The sequence below is a fragment of the Orbilia oligospora genome (genome assembly GCF_000225545.1).
Source record: "Orbilia oligospora ATCC 24927 unplaced genomic scaffold scaffold00193, whole genome shotgun sequence".
Classification (NCBI taxonomy): Eukaryota; Fungi; Ascomycota; class Orbiliomycetes; order Orbiliales; family Orbiliaceae; genus Orbilia; species Orbilia oligospora.
Window position 1 is genome coordinate 1 of NW_011645750.1, and position 18,053 is coordinate 18,053.

The 18,053-nt window shown below is 42.3% G+C and overlaps 6 protein-coding genes across 6 annotated transcripts; 4 read left to right on the top strand and 2 right to left on the bottom strand.

Annotated features, from left to right (window-relative positions):
• Positions 1–3,447: 3,447 nt before the first annotated feature.
• AOL_s00193g1 (uncharacterized protein) lies at positions 3,448–3,950 on the top strand (the record flags this gene model as incomplete). The annotated part of the gene is made up of 2 exons (XM_011128612.1): positions 3,448–3,659; positions 3,719–3,950. The coding sequence occupies 2 exons, from the start codon at positions 3,448–3,450 to the stop codon at positions 3,948–3,950; spliced, it is 444 nt and encodes a 147-aa protein (XP_011126914.1).
• An 810-nt stretch (positions 3,951–4,760) lies between these two features.
• Positions 4,761–6,452, top strand: AOL_s00193g2 (uncharacterized protein; the record flags this gene model as incomplete). The annotated part of the gene is made up of 6 exons (XM_011128613.1): positions 4,761–5,102; positions 5,184–5,247; positions 5,354–5,488; positions 5,567–5,794; positions 5,862–6,326; positions 6,394–6,452. 6 exons carry the CDS (start codon positions 4,761–4,763, stop codon positions 6,450–6,452), a joined length of 1,293 nt encoding a protein of 430 aa, XP_011126915.1.
• A 1,142-nt stretch (positions 6,453–7,594) lies between these two features.
• Positions 7,595–8,372, top strand: AOL_s00193g3 (uncharacterized protein; the record flags this gene model as incomplete). Its single annotated transcript, XM_011128614.1, has 3 exons — positions 7,595–8,029; positions 8,113–8,256; positions 8,316–8,372. The coding sequence occupies 3 exons, from the start codon at positions 7,595–7,597 to the stop codon at positions 8,370–8,372; spliced, it is 636 nt and encodes a 211-aa protein (XP_011126916.1).
• A 635-nt stretch (positions 8,373–9,007) lies between these two features.
• AOL_s00193g4 (uncharacterized protein) lies at positions 9,008–11,189 on the top strand (the record flags this gene model as incomplete). Its single annotated transcript, XM_011128615.1, has 10 exons — positions 9,008–9,144; positions 9,250–9,388; positions 9,466–10,234; positions 10,289–10,315; positions 10,374–10,427; positions 10,490–10,557; positions 10,629–10,665; positions 10,728–10,795; positions 10,855–10,873; positions 10,939–11,189. The coding sequence occupies 10 exons, from the start codon at positions 9,008–9,010 to the stop codon at positions 11,187–11,189; spliced, it is 1,569 nt and encodes a 522-aa protein (XP_011126917.1).
• Positions 11,190–11,455: 266 nt separating this feature from the next.
• On the bottom strand, positions 11,456–13,936 carry AOL_s00193g5 (uncharacterized protein; the record flags this gene model as incomplete). Its single annotated transcript, XM_011128616.1, has 4 exons — positions 11,456–11,860; positions 11,920–12,012; positions 12,076–13,830; positions 13,898–13,936. 4 exons carry the CDS (start codon positions 13,934–13,936, stop codon positions 11,456–11,458), a joined length of 2,292 nt encoding a protein of 763 aa, XP_011126918.1.
• A 1,035-nt stretch (positions 13,937–14,971) lies between these two features.
• On the bottom strand, positions 14,972–17,444 carry AOL_s00193g6 (uncharacterized protein; the record flags this gene model as incomplete). Its single annotated transcript, XM_011128617.1, has 4 exons — positions 14,972–15,161; positions 15,235–15,866; positions 15,971–16,048; positions 16,110–17,444. 4 exons carry the CDS (start codon positions 17,442–17,444, stop codon positions 14,972–14,974), a joined length of 2,235 nt encoding a protein of 744 aa, XP_011126919.1.
• Between the last annotated feature and the right edge of the window lie 609 nt (positions 17,445–18,053).

The following is an 18,053-nucleotide window of genomic DNA, read 5'->3' on the forward strand; positions in this document are numbered from 1 at the left end:
TTTTCATAATAAAATTTTTTTTATCCATATTAAAAATTTTATTTTTATAAAAATTATATTTTATTTTAGTATTTATAAATAAATTATAAAAGTTTATAATTGAATTAAGATTGTTTATTTTAATATGATTATTATTGAAAATATATAAGTAAGTAGTTTTTAGGTTTATATGTTATTTTATAAATTTTTTAATTTAATTTTTTTTATATTGTAATTTGTAAGTTTATTTACTATATATTATATTATATTAAATTGTAATAAAAATCTTTAATTATAAAAATATAATATTCATTATATTAATTATTTTTCCTTTTTTAATTTAATTGCTATTTAAATTTAATACGTAATTTATTTATTAATAATATTATTATTAATATATTTTTTTAGAGTATTTTTCGAAATTTTATAAACAGTTATAGAAGTATAAATTAATTTGAATTAATTTTTTTTATATATATAAAGTGTTATTTGAATTATATTATTATAAATTAGCTTATTTAATATTATAATTCATCTAAAAATAATTCGTAAATAATAAAAAATTATTTTTATAAAAAGTTATATCATAAATAATTAGATTATATTATAAGTAAGATTTTATATATAAATTAATTAATTATAAAAACTTATAATATTATATTAAGATGTGGAAAAAAGTAAAAATTAATAATAATTTTTTAATGGGGTGTTTGACTCTAAAAAACTGCGGCAAAACTAGGTGTGCGCGCAAACTAGATGGAATACGTTATTGTTTTATAATATATTTGTATATAAAGTAAAAAATAAATATATAAATTTTTAATTTAAAAAATTTGAATAATTATAATTAAAAATATTTTATAAGATAAAGAAAAATAAAAATAAAAAGTATGTTTGTTGTGCTAAGATATATTTCTTAATCGGGTTAGTTAATATGGCTAGATCGTGACATTTTTATATACTCTATAGATTGTAGTATTTTAAAATGGTTTTATTCAAAACTTTGTATATACATACATATATAAAAATTTAATATATTTATAATATTACTAAAATAAATAAAATTAATCAAAAATATTTAAATAATATTGAAAATTCATAAAGTTATTAATATATAAAATATTCAAAGTTAATAAAAACAACACATTTATTACAACTTTAAACATTAATAACTCTTTTAATATTTAATATTTTTTAATAATTTTTAAATATTTTAAATTAAACTTATTATAATAAAAATATATTAAAATTTCACAAAATCCAACAAATCAAAAATAAAAAAATTTTTTGTTTAAAAAATATTTTGTTTAAAAAATATTAAATTTCTTTAATTTTTACATATAAATTTTTTTAATGTAGTATATAATTTTTTGTGTTGTTTAAGCGAAAAAATACTAAAAATTAATCTTTAAAAATTAATTAAAAATTAAAAATATTTACAAAACTAAATAAAATTTAATATATAATAATATTAAATAAAATCTATTAAAAGATTTATTTTTTATTAATTTTAATAATAGATTCACTTTTTAATAATTTTTTAAAAACTGATTTTTTTTATCTCACTTCCCAGTGTGTCTCACTTCACAGTATATTACGTTAATAAAAATTGTAATAATTAATTTATAATTAATCAGTAATTAATCAATAATTATTTAATAATCAATCAATAATTAATTATTATTTGATCACTAACCCTTATTATTACAATATGTTATTTTTATTATATTTTTCCAACTACCGATTTCTCTAAATACTCCCAAACCATAACTACTAACAGTATTTAGATAGTAGAAGTTTATTTTATTATTTATTTATTAATTTTTAATATAATAAAAATAAATTATAAGGCGATAGTTGTTATTTGGATTGAGGGTATAGTATAAGGTATAGTAAATGGGATCCTGTTAAACTAATTGTTGAGAGATGTTATAGAATTAATTGCGTTGCCATCTTATATTATCGTCGGCGGTCGGTCTTCAGTGCCTAATATACATTAATCTCGTCCTGGTGTTCTTTAGGCCACGTGCGCGTAGAGCTCTTGGTGTAGAGCTCTAGTAATGTATTTTTTTTCACCTGATGTTATTTTCACTATATACTTTAAAACCATGATTGCCAAAAATAAATACATATTTATTTAATAGTTATCCTTTTTCCTGATGTTCTGGTGTTATTTTATTACCTACCATTGGTTGATGTCGATATTTTAGGGTATTGTCGGTGGCTGTCCCCTATCAATTGACTAGGCTTCGCATGATAATCGATAATTTACCCGTCAAGTTCCTCCTTTGAAACGCAACCCTGCGAGGTGAAAGTCGTATCGTGGTCATAATAACGGCTGTATTGGTATTTAACCGTGGAAGCCTTTTCCCGATTAATTGGGTACATGGTGACCATCATCTGAATTTCTACTTGGCAATTTCACATTTCCATCGATGTGGATGTTGATTTATACTTTGTTTCCCCAAGTTTACTTCTTATATATACGTAATTATTATATGATTCATACATAGAGGACAAAATGATAGCTATACGCCGAAGGTATCCCTCCAAAGACAGTTTTTTGACTTCTATTCATAGCGAGCAACCTGGCATGCTAACCTTCTATAATCCAAGATTTGCTGACCAATTCGTCGTGGTTTTTGTGTTATTGCTGCTGTGGCGTTATTTTTCACCTTGGACAATAGTTGTTCAAAGACGTGGGAACTCCTTAGAAACAACCTCAAGCAACGATGGAAACGTTTCGGTACCAATCGATCCTGTAAAATCCCTCCAGGGATCTAGCAGGGGAAGGGATGATATCGAGCAAAAATTAGGCGATTCTGAAGAAGCATTTTTGAAACTGGTTGGGACGACTTCGAAATCCCCAAATCTTTCTCGCGATGGTGCAATAAGAATGATTTACGACATAGAAGAAGGGGAGGATTGGCTAGACTTGATTGAAGGTCAAGATGATCACGTAAGATAATCTCGATATGCATATACGTTAAGGCAACTTATGCCAATACAATAATGCAGGGCCTCATGGCGTTAACAAAGATCGTGCAACGGTACATCTACGAAAAACAACATCCATCCGATTGCGGATCTCAAAGATATCTTATCCTCAACAAATTTCCCGGGGACGACGCCTTTGGCTTAGGGGCTATTATTCAACGTATTTCCGACTATCTTTCTGTCGCGATACAGACGGACGCCATTTTACTCTATGCAAATGATGAATCGCCAGGGGAGCACTTCCTTTCAGAAAATAGAGCTTCTTGCGGGAGGTCCTTGGATTGCATATTTCAAGAGCTTAGCAATTGTTCAAGCCAAGCTCAAAAAGGCATGAATAGCAACACGCAAAGTACCTTTTCAGATCGGCAGTTTGATCTGGATGTAGAAGCTTTTTTAGCGAAACATAAATATCCAATCCCGTTTGTATTTGAAGAGGCACTAAAAAAAATACAGCCTGATGTCACTAGGGAGATGCTGAAGTATTGGTGGAGGGCACAGGCGGCAGCATATATTATGAGATTCAATCGCAATACCTCTAGGAGACTTAAACAATTTCGACTCGGCGAAGACACGAAGCAGCTCGGATTACACTGGGATGTAAACGGGGACCCGAGGAATGTTGATGTCCCGTTCCCCCTCCCGGAGGGTACCATAAGTATGCACGTACGGCATGGAGATAAAGGGTATGGAATTCTTCCAACAAGTCTGGTCTACTCGGAGGTATTGCCTAACTTGATAACAGATCCGAAATGCGACTTGTGCCGTTCAACGATTACGTTGTCCGTGCAGAAAAGTTCAGTGCTGAGAATCCACTTGGAAATTGGAAAAGAGCCTTCCTTTCGACGGAAGACCCGAATGTCATCGAGCAAATGAAAACAATGGCACGGATAACGCCTTTCTCGTATAGCGGGAGCAATTCAAGATGGACATGGTATTGGACGGATATCCCAAGTATGGCCCCAGCTCTTGGTTAGGCGGGACTATTCTGATAAATATAAGGGCTGAATACTGGTCCTGAGACGCAACTCAAAGAATTTGGTAATAGAACGGATTTAACGATCAAGTGGCTGCTGCAGTTGGTAATGGCGATTGAGTGTGACGTATTTGTTGGAACGAGAGGTGTATGTTTGCACTTACCGGCTTGCGGCGCTGGCAGATTGAAGCCCTAAAAGGCTTTCTTTGGTAACATGACTGATATTTGGCGGGTACTTAAGTCTGGATGGAACCGACTTATAGATTCTTTACGCTGTATCTGGTTGGCCTCCTGCAAACAGCCGTTTCTCGAAGTGGGGTTCGAGGAAGATTGGGTATGTTTAATGACCTAGTGTTTATAGACAAAGTCGCATCCTTAAATTCCTACTGACCACTTGCGATAGATGGGGTATGGCCCGTGAGACTGCAATACTACCATCGATATTGCATTGTGGGGTCTTAAAAAGTTGGTAGGCTAAGTTTATGACCGGAAACACTTTGGACTGGCAATGCAGGTTTATTTAACCGCTTGGCTGGCATATCGAGTTGTACTTGTTGTATCTATGGAATTTGCTATGAGCTGTTATTGGTTGATGGATCCATGGAAAACCCTGGGTATGCATTTAGGTGTCCAACACAAGTTTGGGTGTTCGGCGTTATATAATAACCTTGCCTCGGTTCGTGACTAGTCTCGGCACCAGTGCGAGTATATAGAAAGCAGGCTTGCAAAACTCCACCTTCAGCAGTCGGGTTTATTATTGTAGCAACAACAAATTGTTAATCCTCAGCTGCAAAGCTAAGAGCTTAAAACAATGGAAGGGATCACGGCGAAATTGGCATTCACAGCGGTAACAACAATACTAGCAGCCTATTTCATTTTACCATGGGCACTTAAGTACCCGGTTCTTTTAGGGAAGACTCGAGTTTGGGAACCAGATCCACAGTTCACTAATCTACACGAGACATGTATCACCTTGCATCCGTCAAAGCTTCACGGTTGTGAAAAATTCAAGATTATTGGTGATATCCTTTTCGCTGCCTGCGTTTCAGACTGGGAGTCAAGAAAGAAATGGTTTCCACCAATGGGAGACCTGGATATGTCCCTTGGGGATAAGGGCATCATTCGTGATAGCCTTTACACGGTTGATCTCAAGGTTTGTTTGTGCCTCTTTTTTTTCTCGGGTGAATGATATTATATCGGCATGGGGTTCGGGGTTAAGTAATTTCTATTCTAGACAAAGAAGTTGACATTGTTGTCGATGCCGGATTTCCCGAAACATACTGATTTTTGTGTCCACGGTAAGCACTCTCAATGATGGCAAAGGGTGTATGCGGGCCTGAATTGCTCAGGATCAAAGCTGACGGCGACTCATTCTACCATCTTCCTCCGGATTTGTCCTTAAAGGGATGGATGTTGTGGAAGTAGCGCCAGGTGATTTTTCGATATATATGGTCAACCATCGAAGAGACGCATCAGTGGTCGAAAGCTTCAGCTACAAGTCCGGAAGTGAAGAGGCCTTGTACTTGGCTACGTACAATGGTAAATTCCTTAGCATTGGATTCACTTAATGATTGCGGATTGTAACCATAATTGCTGATAAACCTTTTCCGGACAAAGGAGTACAACAGGGCCTTATCAACCCGAACGACATATTTGCTGTCCCGGTACCTAGCCCGGGTAGTTCCCCACAAAATGAATTTTTTGTCACAAACGACCACTACTTCCGTTCGTCGAGGCTAGGAAGAATGCTTGAGAAGTATCTTAGACTGCCCACTGGTTCCGTTTACTACCATTCAAAGTCAACAGGATTCCGCAAGGTGCTGAGAGGATTCTCAAATGCAAACGGTATGTCTAATTTTGTGTATGACTGGAAGGTTTGTGAGTATGCTATCTAACGTGTTCGTTTTTCAAGGCATCGCTGGCTTTAATAATCGCCAGCTTGATTCCGCAAATGTTCTAAGCAACATGGTCTTCGTGGCATCGATATTAGAGGGTACTGTGACGGCATATCGATATGTTTCGGGAAGGGTGGTTGAAAAGGGTGGCCTTGTTAAGCTTCGGGAGTTCGCGTTTGACTTTGTGATGGATAACCTCGCGATAAGTCAAGATGGTAGATGGCTCTATATTACTGGCCATGGAGAACCGGCAAAGCTTGACTCGCATTGGAGGTCCCCGGCTGAAGTACCATCGGCCTCTGTATCATACCGTATGTCGCTGACGGAACTCGGAGCATACTTTGGAAATAAAGGGGAGATGGGCGAGTCAAGGGTGGAAAAAATCGTGGTTGATCGAATGGGATTGATAGGCAATGCCTCTACTACCGCGGTGGGGGACGATATCCTAAACAGGTTTTGGATCAGTGGATTGACCTTTCGGGGTAAGTACCTACTTATAATCACAAAAGCTCTTCGAGTAAAAGCACAATGCCAACTGAGATTACATAGGAATTATGGAGTGTAGTTTATACACCAGCGCCCTACACGAGGAAGAAGAGGCAGACTAGTCGGAACAATATTAACCTAAATCAGCCCCTCCTCTCGTCCTTGGAAGTGTGCGTGGCAGGTTGTAGAGCACTCCGACTATATTGTTGTAAGAGGTTTTGGAGTTTCTTGGGGGGGGGGAATCCGCCTCAAAGTCCCGGCCTCAAGATCAAACCCCATTGGAATTTAATGTTCATAAATATAAACCTATTGAGGATCTTAAAATGTGCATAAAAGCTCATGAGGCTACCGTACAAAAGGAGAGCTAAGATACATGTATACATTCTCCGCGTGCATTTCTTGGTCATTTTATATGGTTCAAGTGCCTAAGTTGGTGGTGCGGGACAAATCACGCCGTTTGGGTTCGTGTTCGGGGCATCTTCGTCCACATGCTGCGAACAGATATTCCCTACTAAATTAAAAGCGGTGCAGTCGGGTGATGTGTTGCTGTTGTTGTATTATATGAGCTTCTGAGCTTACATAATAAGACTAGTTAGGGCGTCAACCCTTGCTTACCACACAACCCTCAGTTTTGACTTTTCTCCCTCTGATAACTCCATAATTTTCTGTTGTCCCGATAATTTGTTCCCCAGCAGCCCAAATCACCAGCAAGAAATCCAGCAACCCGTAAATACGGCTCCAAATCAACAAATCAGCACAATGGTAAGAAATTTCAGAAAGCTCCACGACCTTTAGTCCCGCCCGCTCATTTTAGAGCCTTCAACAAACCCAATTAGTAATGATTGGCAATTATGTTGGATGAACCACTTGTGCGAATGAAATTCAAACGAAGGCGTATACGCCATGGAAATCGCCGCACTTCTTTTATGAATGAGTAGGGGCGAGGACTAATCGGTTGATATCCCTGCGATATCTCGAGTGGTACCTCTTAGAGTTGCAAGTTTTTTGACTGCTTCATTTGCTGATCAGAAACTGTCTCCATGACCAGCCCCCAAAAGGAAAGAAAGCCGCTCCCGCTCCATTCCCGCAATCTAAGGCGGGAGCTGGAAAGGGTAAGCAGAAGGTAATGTATCGCGAGTTGAACCACCCCCAGATGCATATTGGCAAACCTAATGTTGCTTGGTCATAGAACCCTTTGATCGAAAAAAGATCACGAAATTTCTCAATTGGTCAAGACATACAACCAAAACGTAACCTTTCTCGCATGGTCAAATGGCCTGAATATGTTCGAATTCAACGTCAAAAGAAGATCTTGAACCTTCGCTTGAAGGTCCCACCGGCAATTGCTCAGTTTCAAAATGTCCTCGACAAGAACACTGCAACGCAGTCATTCAAGCTTCTGAGCAAATACAGACCAGAAACGAAGGCTGAGCGCAAGGAGCGCCTTACTACGGAGGCCACTGCCATTAGTGAGGGGAAGAAGAAGGAGGATGTTAGCAAGAAGCCGTATACAGTCAAATATGGATTAAATCACGTCGTTGGATTGATTGAGAACAAAAAGGCCTCCCTCGTGCTGATCGCGAATGATGTCGACCCGATTGAACTCGTCGTTTTTCTTCCAGCTCTTTGCAGGAAGATGGGAGTTCCTTATGCTATAATCAAGGGCAAAGCTCGACTGGGCACTGTAGTCCACAAAAAGGTGAATATAATAAAATGAACCAGTCAATTTTCCAAAGGTCCCTTGGTTTTCTGTTGATTTATACTGAAACAAATGCATGACAGACTGCTGCAGTTCTCGCATTCACTGAGGTTAGGTCCGAAGACAAAAGCGAGCTTTCAAAGTTGGTGCAAGCAATTGGATCCGGATATACAGAGAAGTATGAAGACTCTCGGAGAAAGTGGGGAGGGCATATATTGGGAGCTAAGGTAGGAGAACAATGTTTGGATCTGTTGTTTGATACGGCGGTGCTAATCAAGGAAAATAGGCTGTTGCTAAAGAATTAAAGAAAAAGAAGGCGTTGGAGAGCGCATTGAAGATCTAATAAAATCCACTAGTTACTTACGCCTATGTAATGATACTTGAGCGTGTTAGTGGATTCCATCGGGAATCGATGATTAATTGTTCCTCAAGATCGACTCCCTCTATCGGAGGTTATTTTCCTTGTAGATATTTTCTTAACAGCAGCTGGAGCACTGGGCCTGGCGTTAAAAGTTCTAAAGTATAGAAATTATAACTGCTTGTTGCCAATAAATTTGGCTTATGAGCATATCCCACAAGCTTCTTATATTCCACAAACCGGCTTCTTATCTAAACAGATGTCGTTGAGAAGTACTTGCTAGTGTTAGGAAATGTTCCGACTGAGGAAGGCAAGCTGTGAATTAACTAGATTTGCGGTTTGGGGTGAGGGTTCGAAGCAAAGGCCGGAGGATCTTTGGCGGGTAAATATACTGGCAGGTGATTCGTGGAAGAATTTTCAATACAATCTCCGCCGTGCCAGGAACCACACGAGCAACACAAACCAATCCCATTCTTCTATAAATTCATAGCGTAATTCAACTTGCACAACTTTAACATTGACCTCACCCATCTCGACGTCAACGAATACATGAACACCTTAGCCTTGACCTGTCACAAAAAGCCTATACCGGTAAAATACCCACTAGAAGCGGAAATAAAATGGAGACTGGGTTTAGAAAATTCACTGCAGCCATTGATCAAGGAACTACCTCCACAAGGTTTTTTATCTTTGACGAAAGAGGGGAACCAGTAGCTAAGCACCAGGAAGAGTTCGATCAAATTTATCCACATGCTGGGTATGTAAACCATCTAAGTAGCAGCTCGAAGCTACTCACTCAAATAAGCAATACTTGTTATTCTCTACTAACTTTTACGCTACACTTACTGTGAACCTGGGAAAGATGGGTGGAACATGACCCTTCTGTCTTGATAAAATCCGTGGAAAACTGTATTGAGGTTGCTACAGGCAAATTTGTCGCTTCTGGATACAATACCCAAGACATCTGTGCGCTTGGAATTACAAACCAAAGAGAAACCTCTGTAGGTGTTTTCTAAATATTAAGAGTTTATTCTATCATGTCTATAAATCGGGGCTTGAACTAACATGTAATTTGTAGCTTGTTTGGGATATCCGAAGTGGGGAGGTTTTGTACAATGCCGTTGTTTGGGCAGACAGCCGTACTGCCCATATCGTACGGCAGTTGAAGCTAGAAGGTGCTGCGAATCGAATTCTCTCAAAAACAGGGTTGCCTCTTTCCACCTATCCATCAGCAGTGAAGGTAAAATGGATTTTAGAACATTCGAAAGCTGCTCGTGACGTTTACGAGGCGGGATACCTTGCCTTTGGCACCGTTGACACCTGGCTACTCTACAACCTTGCCGAGGGGCACTCTGGGGAAAGGCTCCATGTGACAGATGTTACAAACGCATCACGCACTTTGTTTTTCGATATCAACACACTAGAGTATGATCCTTTTCTGACAGAGTTCTTCGGACTCGAAAAACTGCTTCTGCCAAAAGTGGCTTCATCGTCTAATAGCAGAGCATATGGGGTTTTATCAAGGGGGCCTCTCAAGGGCCTGAGAATAACAGGGTGTCTTGGTGATCAGAGTGCAGCGTTGGTCGGCCAAAAAGCTTTCGAGCAGGGCATGGCTAAAAACACATACGGAACAGGGTGTTTCATGCTCTATAATACCGGCAATCAACCTGTCTTATCTAGGAATGGGCTGCTTACCACCATTGCATTCCAGTTTGAAAATCGGCCGCCAGTTTATGCCTTGGAGGGGTCAATCGCTGTCGCTGGATCCGCTGTTAAGTTCTTACGCGACAATCTAGGTATAATAAGGGAAGCGAATGAGATCGGAGAGCTTGCGATGTCAGTTCAAGGTCTGTCCCATCGAACCGCGTGTGAATTTGAGTACATGTAACTGATTTTCGTAGATAGTGGGGGGGTCGTCTTCGTAACCGGTATTATAAGATGCAAAGGGGGTATAGGTTTGTGTGTTTCCGCTAACCTCGGAACCAGCATTCGCCGGTCTTTTTGCGCCATACTGGGTTGACGATGCCCAAGGAACCATATGTAATATCGCGAATCTAAAGCTTGCCATCATTTTCTAAGAGCTAAAATGGAGGATCCTTTAGTTGGAATTACAAATTACACCAAAAAAGAGCATATTTGCCGGGCAACGATTGAAGCGACTTGTTTCCAGGTATGGCTCTGCGGACTTGTGAGCTAGATGACGTCTTCTGTTAACCTCTAATGGATATTTTTTTACTCTAGACAAAAGCGATTATGGATGCAATGGAGAAAGGCTGGTGTTCATATGAATATGCGCGTTCGTCGTCCGGGCTTATCTGACCGGAATCGCGAGATATTTAGATAGTGGCATCACAATAAAGAACCTAGCTGTCGATGGTGGGATGAGTAACTCTGATGAGTGCATGCAGGTAAGCATATATCGCCCCTGATATTCTGTTGAAAACCACCCATCTAAAACCCTGTTTAGCTACAAGCCGATATAATTGGTACGTTGACCTCCTGGAGTTGTAACACGACATAAGAAGAAAAGCTTCTAACATGCCCAAACTAGGCATTGATGTTGATCGGCCAGCTATGCGTGAAACGACAGCGCTTGGGGCGGCTATCGCGGCAGGATTTGGGGTAAAGCTTTGGTTATCTTTCGATGATTTACGTGGAGTAAATTCCCGTAATCATCGCAAATTTAGTGCACAAACTACGCCGACACAAAGAACGAGGCGTTTCCGGCAATGGGAGCGGGCTGTTGCAATGTCGAAAGGTTGGCTGACATCGGAGGACATTGACAAAGAATATGACGACTAAGGCTAGTGTTATCTATTATCTATCATCGAACGAGGAAAGACACCATTTGATTTTAGGAAGGTTGGGGGGAGGGGGGGAATAAAATGATCATCAGACGGATAAGTAACAGCCAAGGTATGCAAAAGATTATGTAAAATAAGTGGAAGGAGTCCCCCCTCCATCAATGAAGTACTTGTCCAATTGTACACAGAGAAGCGGATCTTCCCTAAAGTTTGTGGCTGAGACCGAGAGGGACACCGGAAAAGAATCCAAGTGCTAAGATCCTCTTATGTGACTGTCTCATTTGGTTTAGCTATGTCCCCGCTTGCTGAGCTTGTATGGGTTCCGCCAATAGCATTTTCAGGGAGTTTTATCTGAACATCCGGGAGTATCTTTAATCGGTTGGCAAGGGGTTCGCCCTTGATGACCTTTTCCATCTCTGAACGATCTAGGCTTTCATACTCAATCAGAGCTTTTGCGAGTAACTCCAATTCTTTCCGGTGTTCTGTTAATAAACGTGTTGCTCGCAACCGACCTTCCTCAAGCAACCTACGGGTCTCGGTTTCAATTGCTTCTTTGGTTTGTGACGACAGGTTTCGATAGCTGCTATGTAGGTCGACATTACCTAACAGTTCAGACATTCCCATTTGTGTGACCATTGCATGTGCGATTTTCGTTGCTTGTGCGATATCCTATATTACCGGTATCCTGATTAGATCCGGGGGTTGAGAAATGGGAATCGGATACCTACATTAGATGCACCACTTGTAACATTATCAGGCCCATATATAAGTTCCTCTGCGACCTTGCCTCCCATACAAACATCTATTCGGGCAAGATACTCCTATTAGAAAAGTTAGACATCAGCCTGAGCTTTCTTTTGGTGAGTGGAACGGATTATGTATACTTTTTTAGACATAGAAACCTGGTCCATCTCGGGTAATTGAAAAGTGATGCCGAGGGCCATCCCACGTGGCATGATTGTAGCTTTATATAATGGAATAGCTCCTTCGGTAAACATAGCCACAAGTGCATGGCCACCTTCATGATAGGCTGTCATTTCCTTTTCTTTTTGGGATATGACAGCACTTCTCCTTTCGGCGCCCATGAGAATCTTATCCTTAGCCCACTCTAAATCATCCATGCGCACCTGGCTCGCCCTTAACTTCGAAGCTCTGACAGCAGCCTGGTTTATGAGGTTTTCCAGTTCCGCGCCTGAAAATCCGGGTGTACCGCGGGCAATTATTTGAAGGTCGACATCGGTAGAAGCTTTGATGGATTTGACATAGTGCTTAAGAATCTCGATCCGGCCACGGACATCTGGGAGCGGAACGTTCACAGTTCGATCAAATCGTCCTGGCCTAGTCAGAGCTTTGTCTAGTAATTGAGGGAAATTTGTAGCAGCCAAGAAAATTACCCCAGAATTGGGGGCGAAGCCGTCGAGGTCGACAAGTAATTGATTGAGCGTTTGCTTGACATACGCTGCGTCTCTCTCATTACGTTTACCACCAATTGCATCAAGCTCGTCTATGAAGACAATTGATGGCGCTTTTGCCCGAGCCGCAGCGAATAGTTCACGCACACGTTTGGCACCTACTCCAACGTATACTTCGTCGAACTCAGAGCCTGACATAAAAAAGAAAGGAACCCCGGACTCCCCTGCTACAGCCCTGGCAAGAAGGGTTTTCCCTGTGCCTGGAGGACCCACAAGAAGAACGCCCTTGGGGAGTTTGCCGCCAAGCGCGGAGAATTTAGCGGGGTCCTTCAAAAATTCAACGAGTTCCTGGAGTTCTTCCTTGGCTTCTTCGCAACCGTGTACATCGGTGAACCGTGCTGTTTGCTGGGAGCCTTGGGCTTCGTTGGGAGGGTTGCCACCGACCCTCTTTAGAACACCAGTTGCTTCGATGAAGACGGTCATAACGACCAAGACAAAGTAGATCATGACTGCCGAAGTCAAAAGAAATTTTGCCCATTTGAAAACCGTGCCTCCTATTGTCTCATCAACAACTACAAACAGGGGGTTATCCCTGTCCCCATATCGGCCGTGGAGATTTTTGGCGGTAATGGATGAGGCGCCTCCCTTCGATCGAGCAGCAATTGCCTGGCCTATCGCGCGAACCTCTTCTGCCGACAAGGCGGACTTGGTATCGCCTTCTGCCGTCTCTGCCTTTTCTGCCTTCCGATCCGCAATCATTTTCGCCCTTTCGATTTGGCCAATTTTTTCTAAAGATTTGATATAAAGTTCCTCTGCCCTCGAATTTGTGGCGTATTGTCCCGTCTGATAACGTTCCACTATTATATCAGGCATGTTCGCCTTGTAGAGTGCATTGTAAAACTCTAACTGAGCAGCAGCATTCATCGGGTTGGAGTTGGCCGTTCGTTCCGTGTGCTCAAGGAAAGATCTCATTGGACGGAGCGAGGAAAGTGCCCTTGTTTGGAAGCGGGGGTGGGCGCCGGTGGATATGGGGCATTGTGCAAAGTGTTTATAATTTGTCGGATCGGGGCGCCAAAATCGCTTCGAGGCGGGATGTATTTGTTGCCAGTTCGATTGTGCATAGGTCAAGGACCTGAACCGTTGTGTCCCGCGGGGGGGCCGGAAGTTTAGGATTTTTGAGGAAGGACGAAGGGTATTGAGTAAAATCGTCGAGCGTGATGGGACCAACTATCGGATTGTGAGTTACGTTCTCAAGTGGGGCTAAGTTTGAACATCGTAATCATATCCCACGTACCTGTGGTAGCAGTGAGGAAGAGGGGCGAACGGTGCACATCGCGGCCAGAGAGCGACAGCTATGCTAGTCTTTCCCGTGGCACACAGCCGGGGGTATATGTTGTCGTTGGCGGTTGATTTTTGATGATAAAATTACAAGGGGATCCAGTGCAGGTGGGAAAGAGGGTTGGGGAAAGTGTGCTTGGTTGACTTCTCTAAGCACAAAATTTCATCCAGAATTAGTCTAGCGTAAGGCACATACCTATATAGGTAGTTTCACAACCACCTCAACTACTCTAAGTATATATATTTGCTACTGTTAGAGAATGATAGGGATACCCTTTTGTTGTCGACTCTTTGATTTCGATTCATACAGTAATAGTATTTGAAATTTAGGTGAATAGTGATAAGAATTCGCCGCGAGAAAGTATTTGACCCGACGTACAACGGGGCACTTGCATTGCTTCCTAGGATTTACAGGGAAAAAAAAAGAAAGAAAAAAAAATTGAAGAGCGATGATCGAGGCAAGGAGGGAGACCCAGTGCCCAATCGCTAAGGTGTTAGACGCAAATTAAAAGCACCTATCCTCGAAGAGACGAAGAAGAGGGAGGGGATAGGGTAGAGGGAGGGAGGCCCAGCTTGTCAGTGACGTCGGTAGACTAGAGGGTGATCGAAGTAGAGGTAGGAAGGTTGAATTGGGGAACGAGAATGCAGCACAAATCATAAAAAGCACCCATGAAGTGAAGACTAAGAGATACATAACTTTTCGTTTGCACCCGGAACGACCCTAACCCAAAGGGAAAAGAAACACAAGGAGAGAATACATATTGAAAACTAAGGAACAGGGAAATGCAGATGAAGGCCTCGGAGGTGGGTGAGTAATCGGGGTACGCGGAATAACAACAGGAAGTATAATACAAGTCCGAAAAACACCATCCATATTTGAATACTGGGATAGGGCCTTCACAGGAAGAGTATCATGTAACGTTCATGTAGCCCGTAAAAAAAATTGAAAAAATGGTTCCTGGGCAATGAAGGATATATTTCCCAGGGCAGTTACCGTGGCTTTTGCGGAGTGGCAAGCGAGAAGCGCCAGTTACCCCTGAGTTGTGGGAGACTCTTTAGTATCTTCTTTGGGAGCGGGAACTTCTTCTGATGGCTTTGCTGTATCAGCTTGGGCACTAGGTGTGGCGGGAGTGTCGTCGGTAGCTTTCGACTTTACATATTCGTCATAGACCGAAAGCGCTTCGTCAACCTTGTTTCGGAGTGCTGAGTCGTCCTTAATCCTGTAATGAGATTTTCGTCGTTAGCAAAAAGTTGAAGTCTCTTGGAAAAAGAAAAGGAGAAGGCAAGTCCTACAAATTGAGCAACTCATTATTATCCATCTCTAGGAGCATCCCTGTGATTTTGCCTGCTAGCTGGGGATTGATAGCGTGAATACGCGGATACAGGGCTTCACCAAGCACTTGCTTCTGTTGTTGAGGTGGTAGATTGTTTAAGTTAGCTAATTGAGGCGGTGCACCTTGTGACGCCTGGTCACTGTGATATCCCCTGCCTTGCGATGGCGCGACTCCTCGACCTAGCGGTCCACGTTGTTGATGCCCCATCTGCTGGTTGACACCTCCGCTAGAAAGACCCCTCCCCGGATTTAGACCTAGTTGTGGGGCACCTCGAGCTGCTGGGTTCATTGCTGCTAGTTGGGCCTGGTTAAATGCTTGGGCATAGCCAAATTGACCGCCAGGGCCGCCTTGGCCTGTCATTCCATAAATTGGAGCCGGTTGACCTTGTGTTCCGTTTCTGTTCCCTCCGGATGGGTTTGCACTGGGCGGCCAGTTGCCGCTCGCTCTACCAGCCCCGGATATCATCATTCCGGCCTGCTGTGGGGGGAAAGGAAGCCTGTTTGGCGGAACGCCGGGACCACCAGGCCCCGCTAGGAAAGGAGGTTGAACTCCTGGTGCTCCTGGTTGGTAATAGAGTGGTGCGGATAGGTACTTTGACATGTCAGTCGTTATGTTTTTAGGTACGAGAGGTTTTGAATATTCATGCCTCCCTTCGTTTCATTCTTCTAGACCATTTATGAGGAGTGTGGACTTACTGGTTGTGGTGGCATTCCAGCAGCGGCAGCAGCTTGTTGCATCCGGATTTGATTTCGCTGTTGAATAGAGGCTTCGAGCTAAACACAAGATGATCAGCCAATGGTCATTATTGTTCCATGCACAAAGTGAATAAAATACCTGGCTTTTGCGTACGTCTTTGCGTTGGGCAAGAGCGACATACAACGGTTTTCCATTTACCATACGCTGGTTCATCTCTGCGACGGCCTTAGATGCTTCATCGGGATTGCTGAAGCAGACAAACCCGAATCCTTTACTCTTGCCTTGTTTTTTATCCGTCGCCTTTTCCTCGGGCTCGCCTACCTTACTCTCTTCCCCATCTTTCTCTTTCGGACTATCTAACGAATCCCGCATAACTTTTGCACTTGTGATTGTCCCATACGGCGAAAATTCTTGCCGAAGCCTCTCATCATCAATTTCATCGTCAAGGTTTTTGACATAAAGATTGACCCCTTGATACTTGCTTGCCTTTTCGATGCGGGCAGCTTCATATTGCTTACGAAGCTCTTCCTCTCTCTCGTGTTTCTTCTGCGCTCGACCAACGAAGAGTGCTTGGCCCTTGAGTTCCGTTTCGTGTAGTGCATCGACGGCGGCGGCGGCGGCCTCGTGCGATGAGAAGTTAACAAACCCAAACCCTCGCGACGTTCCGCTGTCACCATCACGGGCTAGACTGGCGGATGTGATTTGACCAAAATTTTCGAAAAGTGTACGGAACTCGTCATCTGAAACTTCTGGGTCAATATTCTTGACGTAAACATTGGTAAAGTTCGCCTTCATCTCGTCGAACTTGCTTTGGCGTTCCTTTTTTGGGATATGATGTCCGACATAGACCTTTTTTTCATTCAAGAGCATGCCATTAACATGCTTGATGGCATTGGTAGCGGCCTCTGCTGTTTCGTAGTGAACAAAACCATATCCTTTGGAATTCCCATTCTCGTCCTGTGCGACCTTGCAGGAGAGGATGTTTCCAAAAGCTGCAAACGTATCATGCAAAGCTTTATTATCAATGGCTATATCGAGGTTTTTGATAAATACGTTTCCGTGGCCTGTTTTACGAAGGGCTGGGTCACGCTGCGACCACATTATTCTGCAGGGACGGCCCTTGATCAAGGTATAGTTGAGCTCTTCGAGGGCTCGTTCACCATCTGCGGTGTTGTTGTAGTTGACATAAGCGTATCCAAGAGACCTCCGCGTAACAGCATCACGGCAGACGCGGATAGAAGCCACCTGACCGATGGAAGAGAATAGCTCAAAGAGCATAGCCTCGGTGACAGAGGGATCCAATTCCCCAACATAGAGGGAAGCCGAATGAGGTGCATTTGTTGAGCCGGATGCGGTGGGTGTTTGCACCACATCAGCGGCAGAGGTAGGAGTGGGAGACTCCGGGGCATTTGCAGCTCCATTAGTATCCAAGGCGGGGGGTGGGAGGGCTGGAGAGGAGGTATCAGAAGGCATCGTGCTAGCGTCTTCAGGGTCCAAAATCTTAATATGGCTGCGCGGTTTGGCTTTTAAAGACAACGGGAGGGTTAGTCAGGGAGTTGCAGATTAGGTAGTGGTAATATGATGAGGCGAAATCTAGGTCTCGAGATTCTACCTGATCAGGGGATGAAGCTGGATACTTACCTGAAGTGTGGCTAGGGAGCTCTAACCTAGTGGAGGGGTCTTGTAGATCGGAGTGGGTAGGTGGGATTAAAGGTCGTGGTAGAAAGTGGTTCAAGTCAAGCAGGAAGAGAGGATCCAGAGGCAGATCAAGTGAAATGCAAGACCTGTACAAGTTTGAAGTTGCTGCGATTATTTGGTGAGAAGAGAGATGAGCGGAGGAAATGCGGTAGAGAACCCAGTCCGCAAAGATGGTAGGAGAATGTTAGAAACTAAAGGATTTTCTACCGAAACGTCGACTAGCTCGGCCGAGATGAAGGAGACAACTTAGACAATAGGGTCTACAAGAGTCTTCTTTTTTCTTTTAGATTTTATCCTTTTTTTTGGGATTTTATATTTTTATCGTGTGGTTGGCTGTAACGAGGAGGAGGTGGTGGAGCAGGAGATGATGGAGGAGGTTCTTTG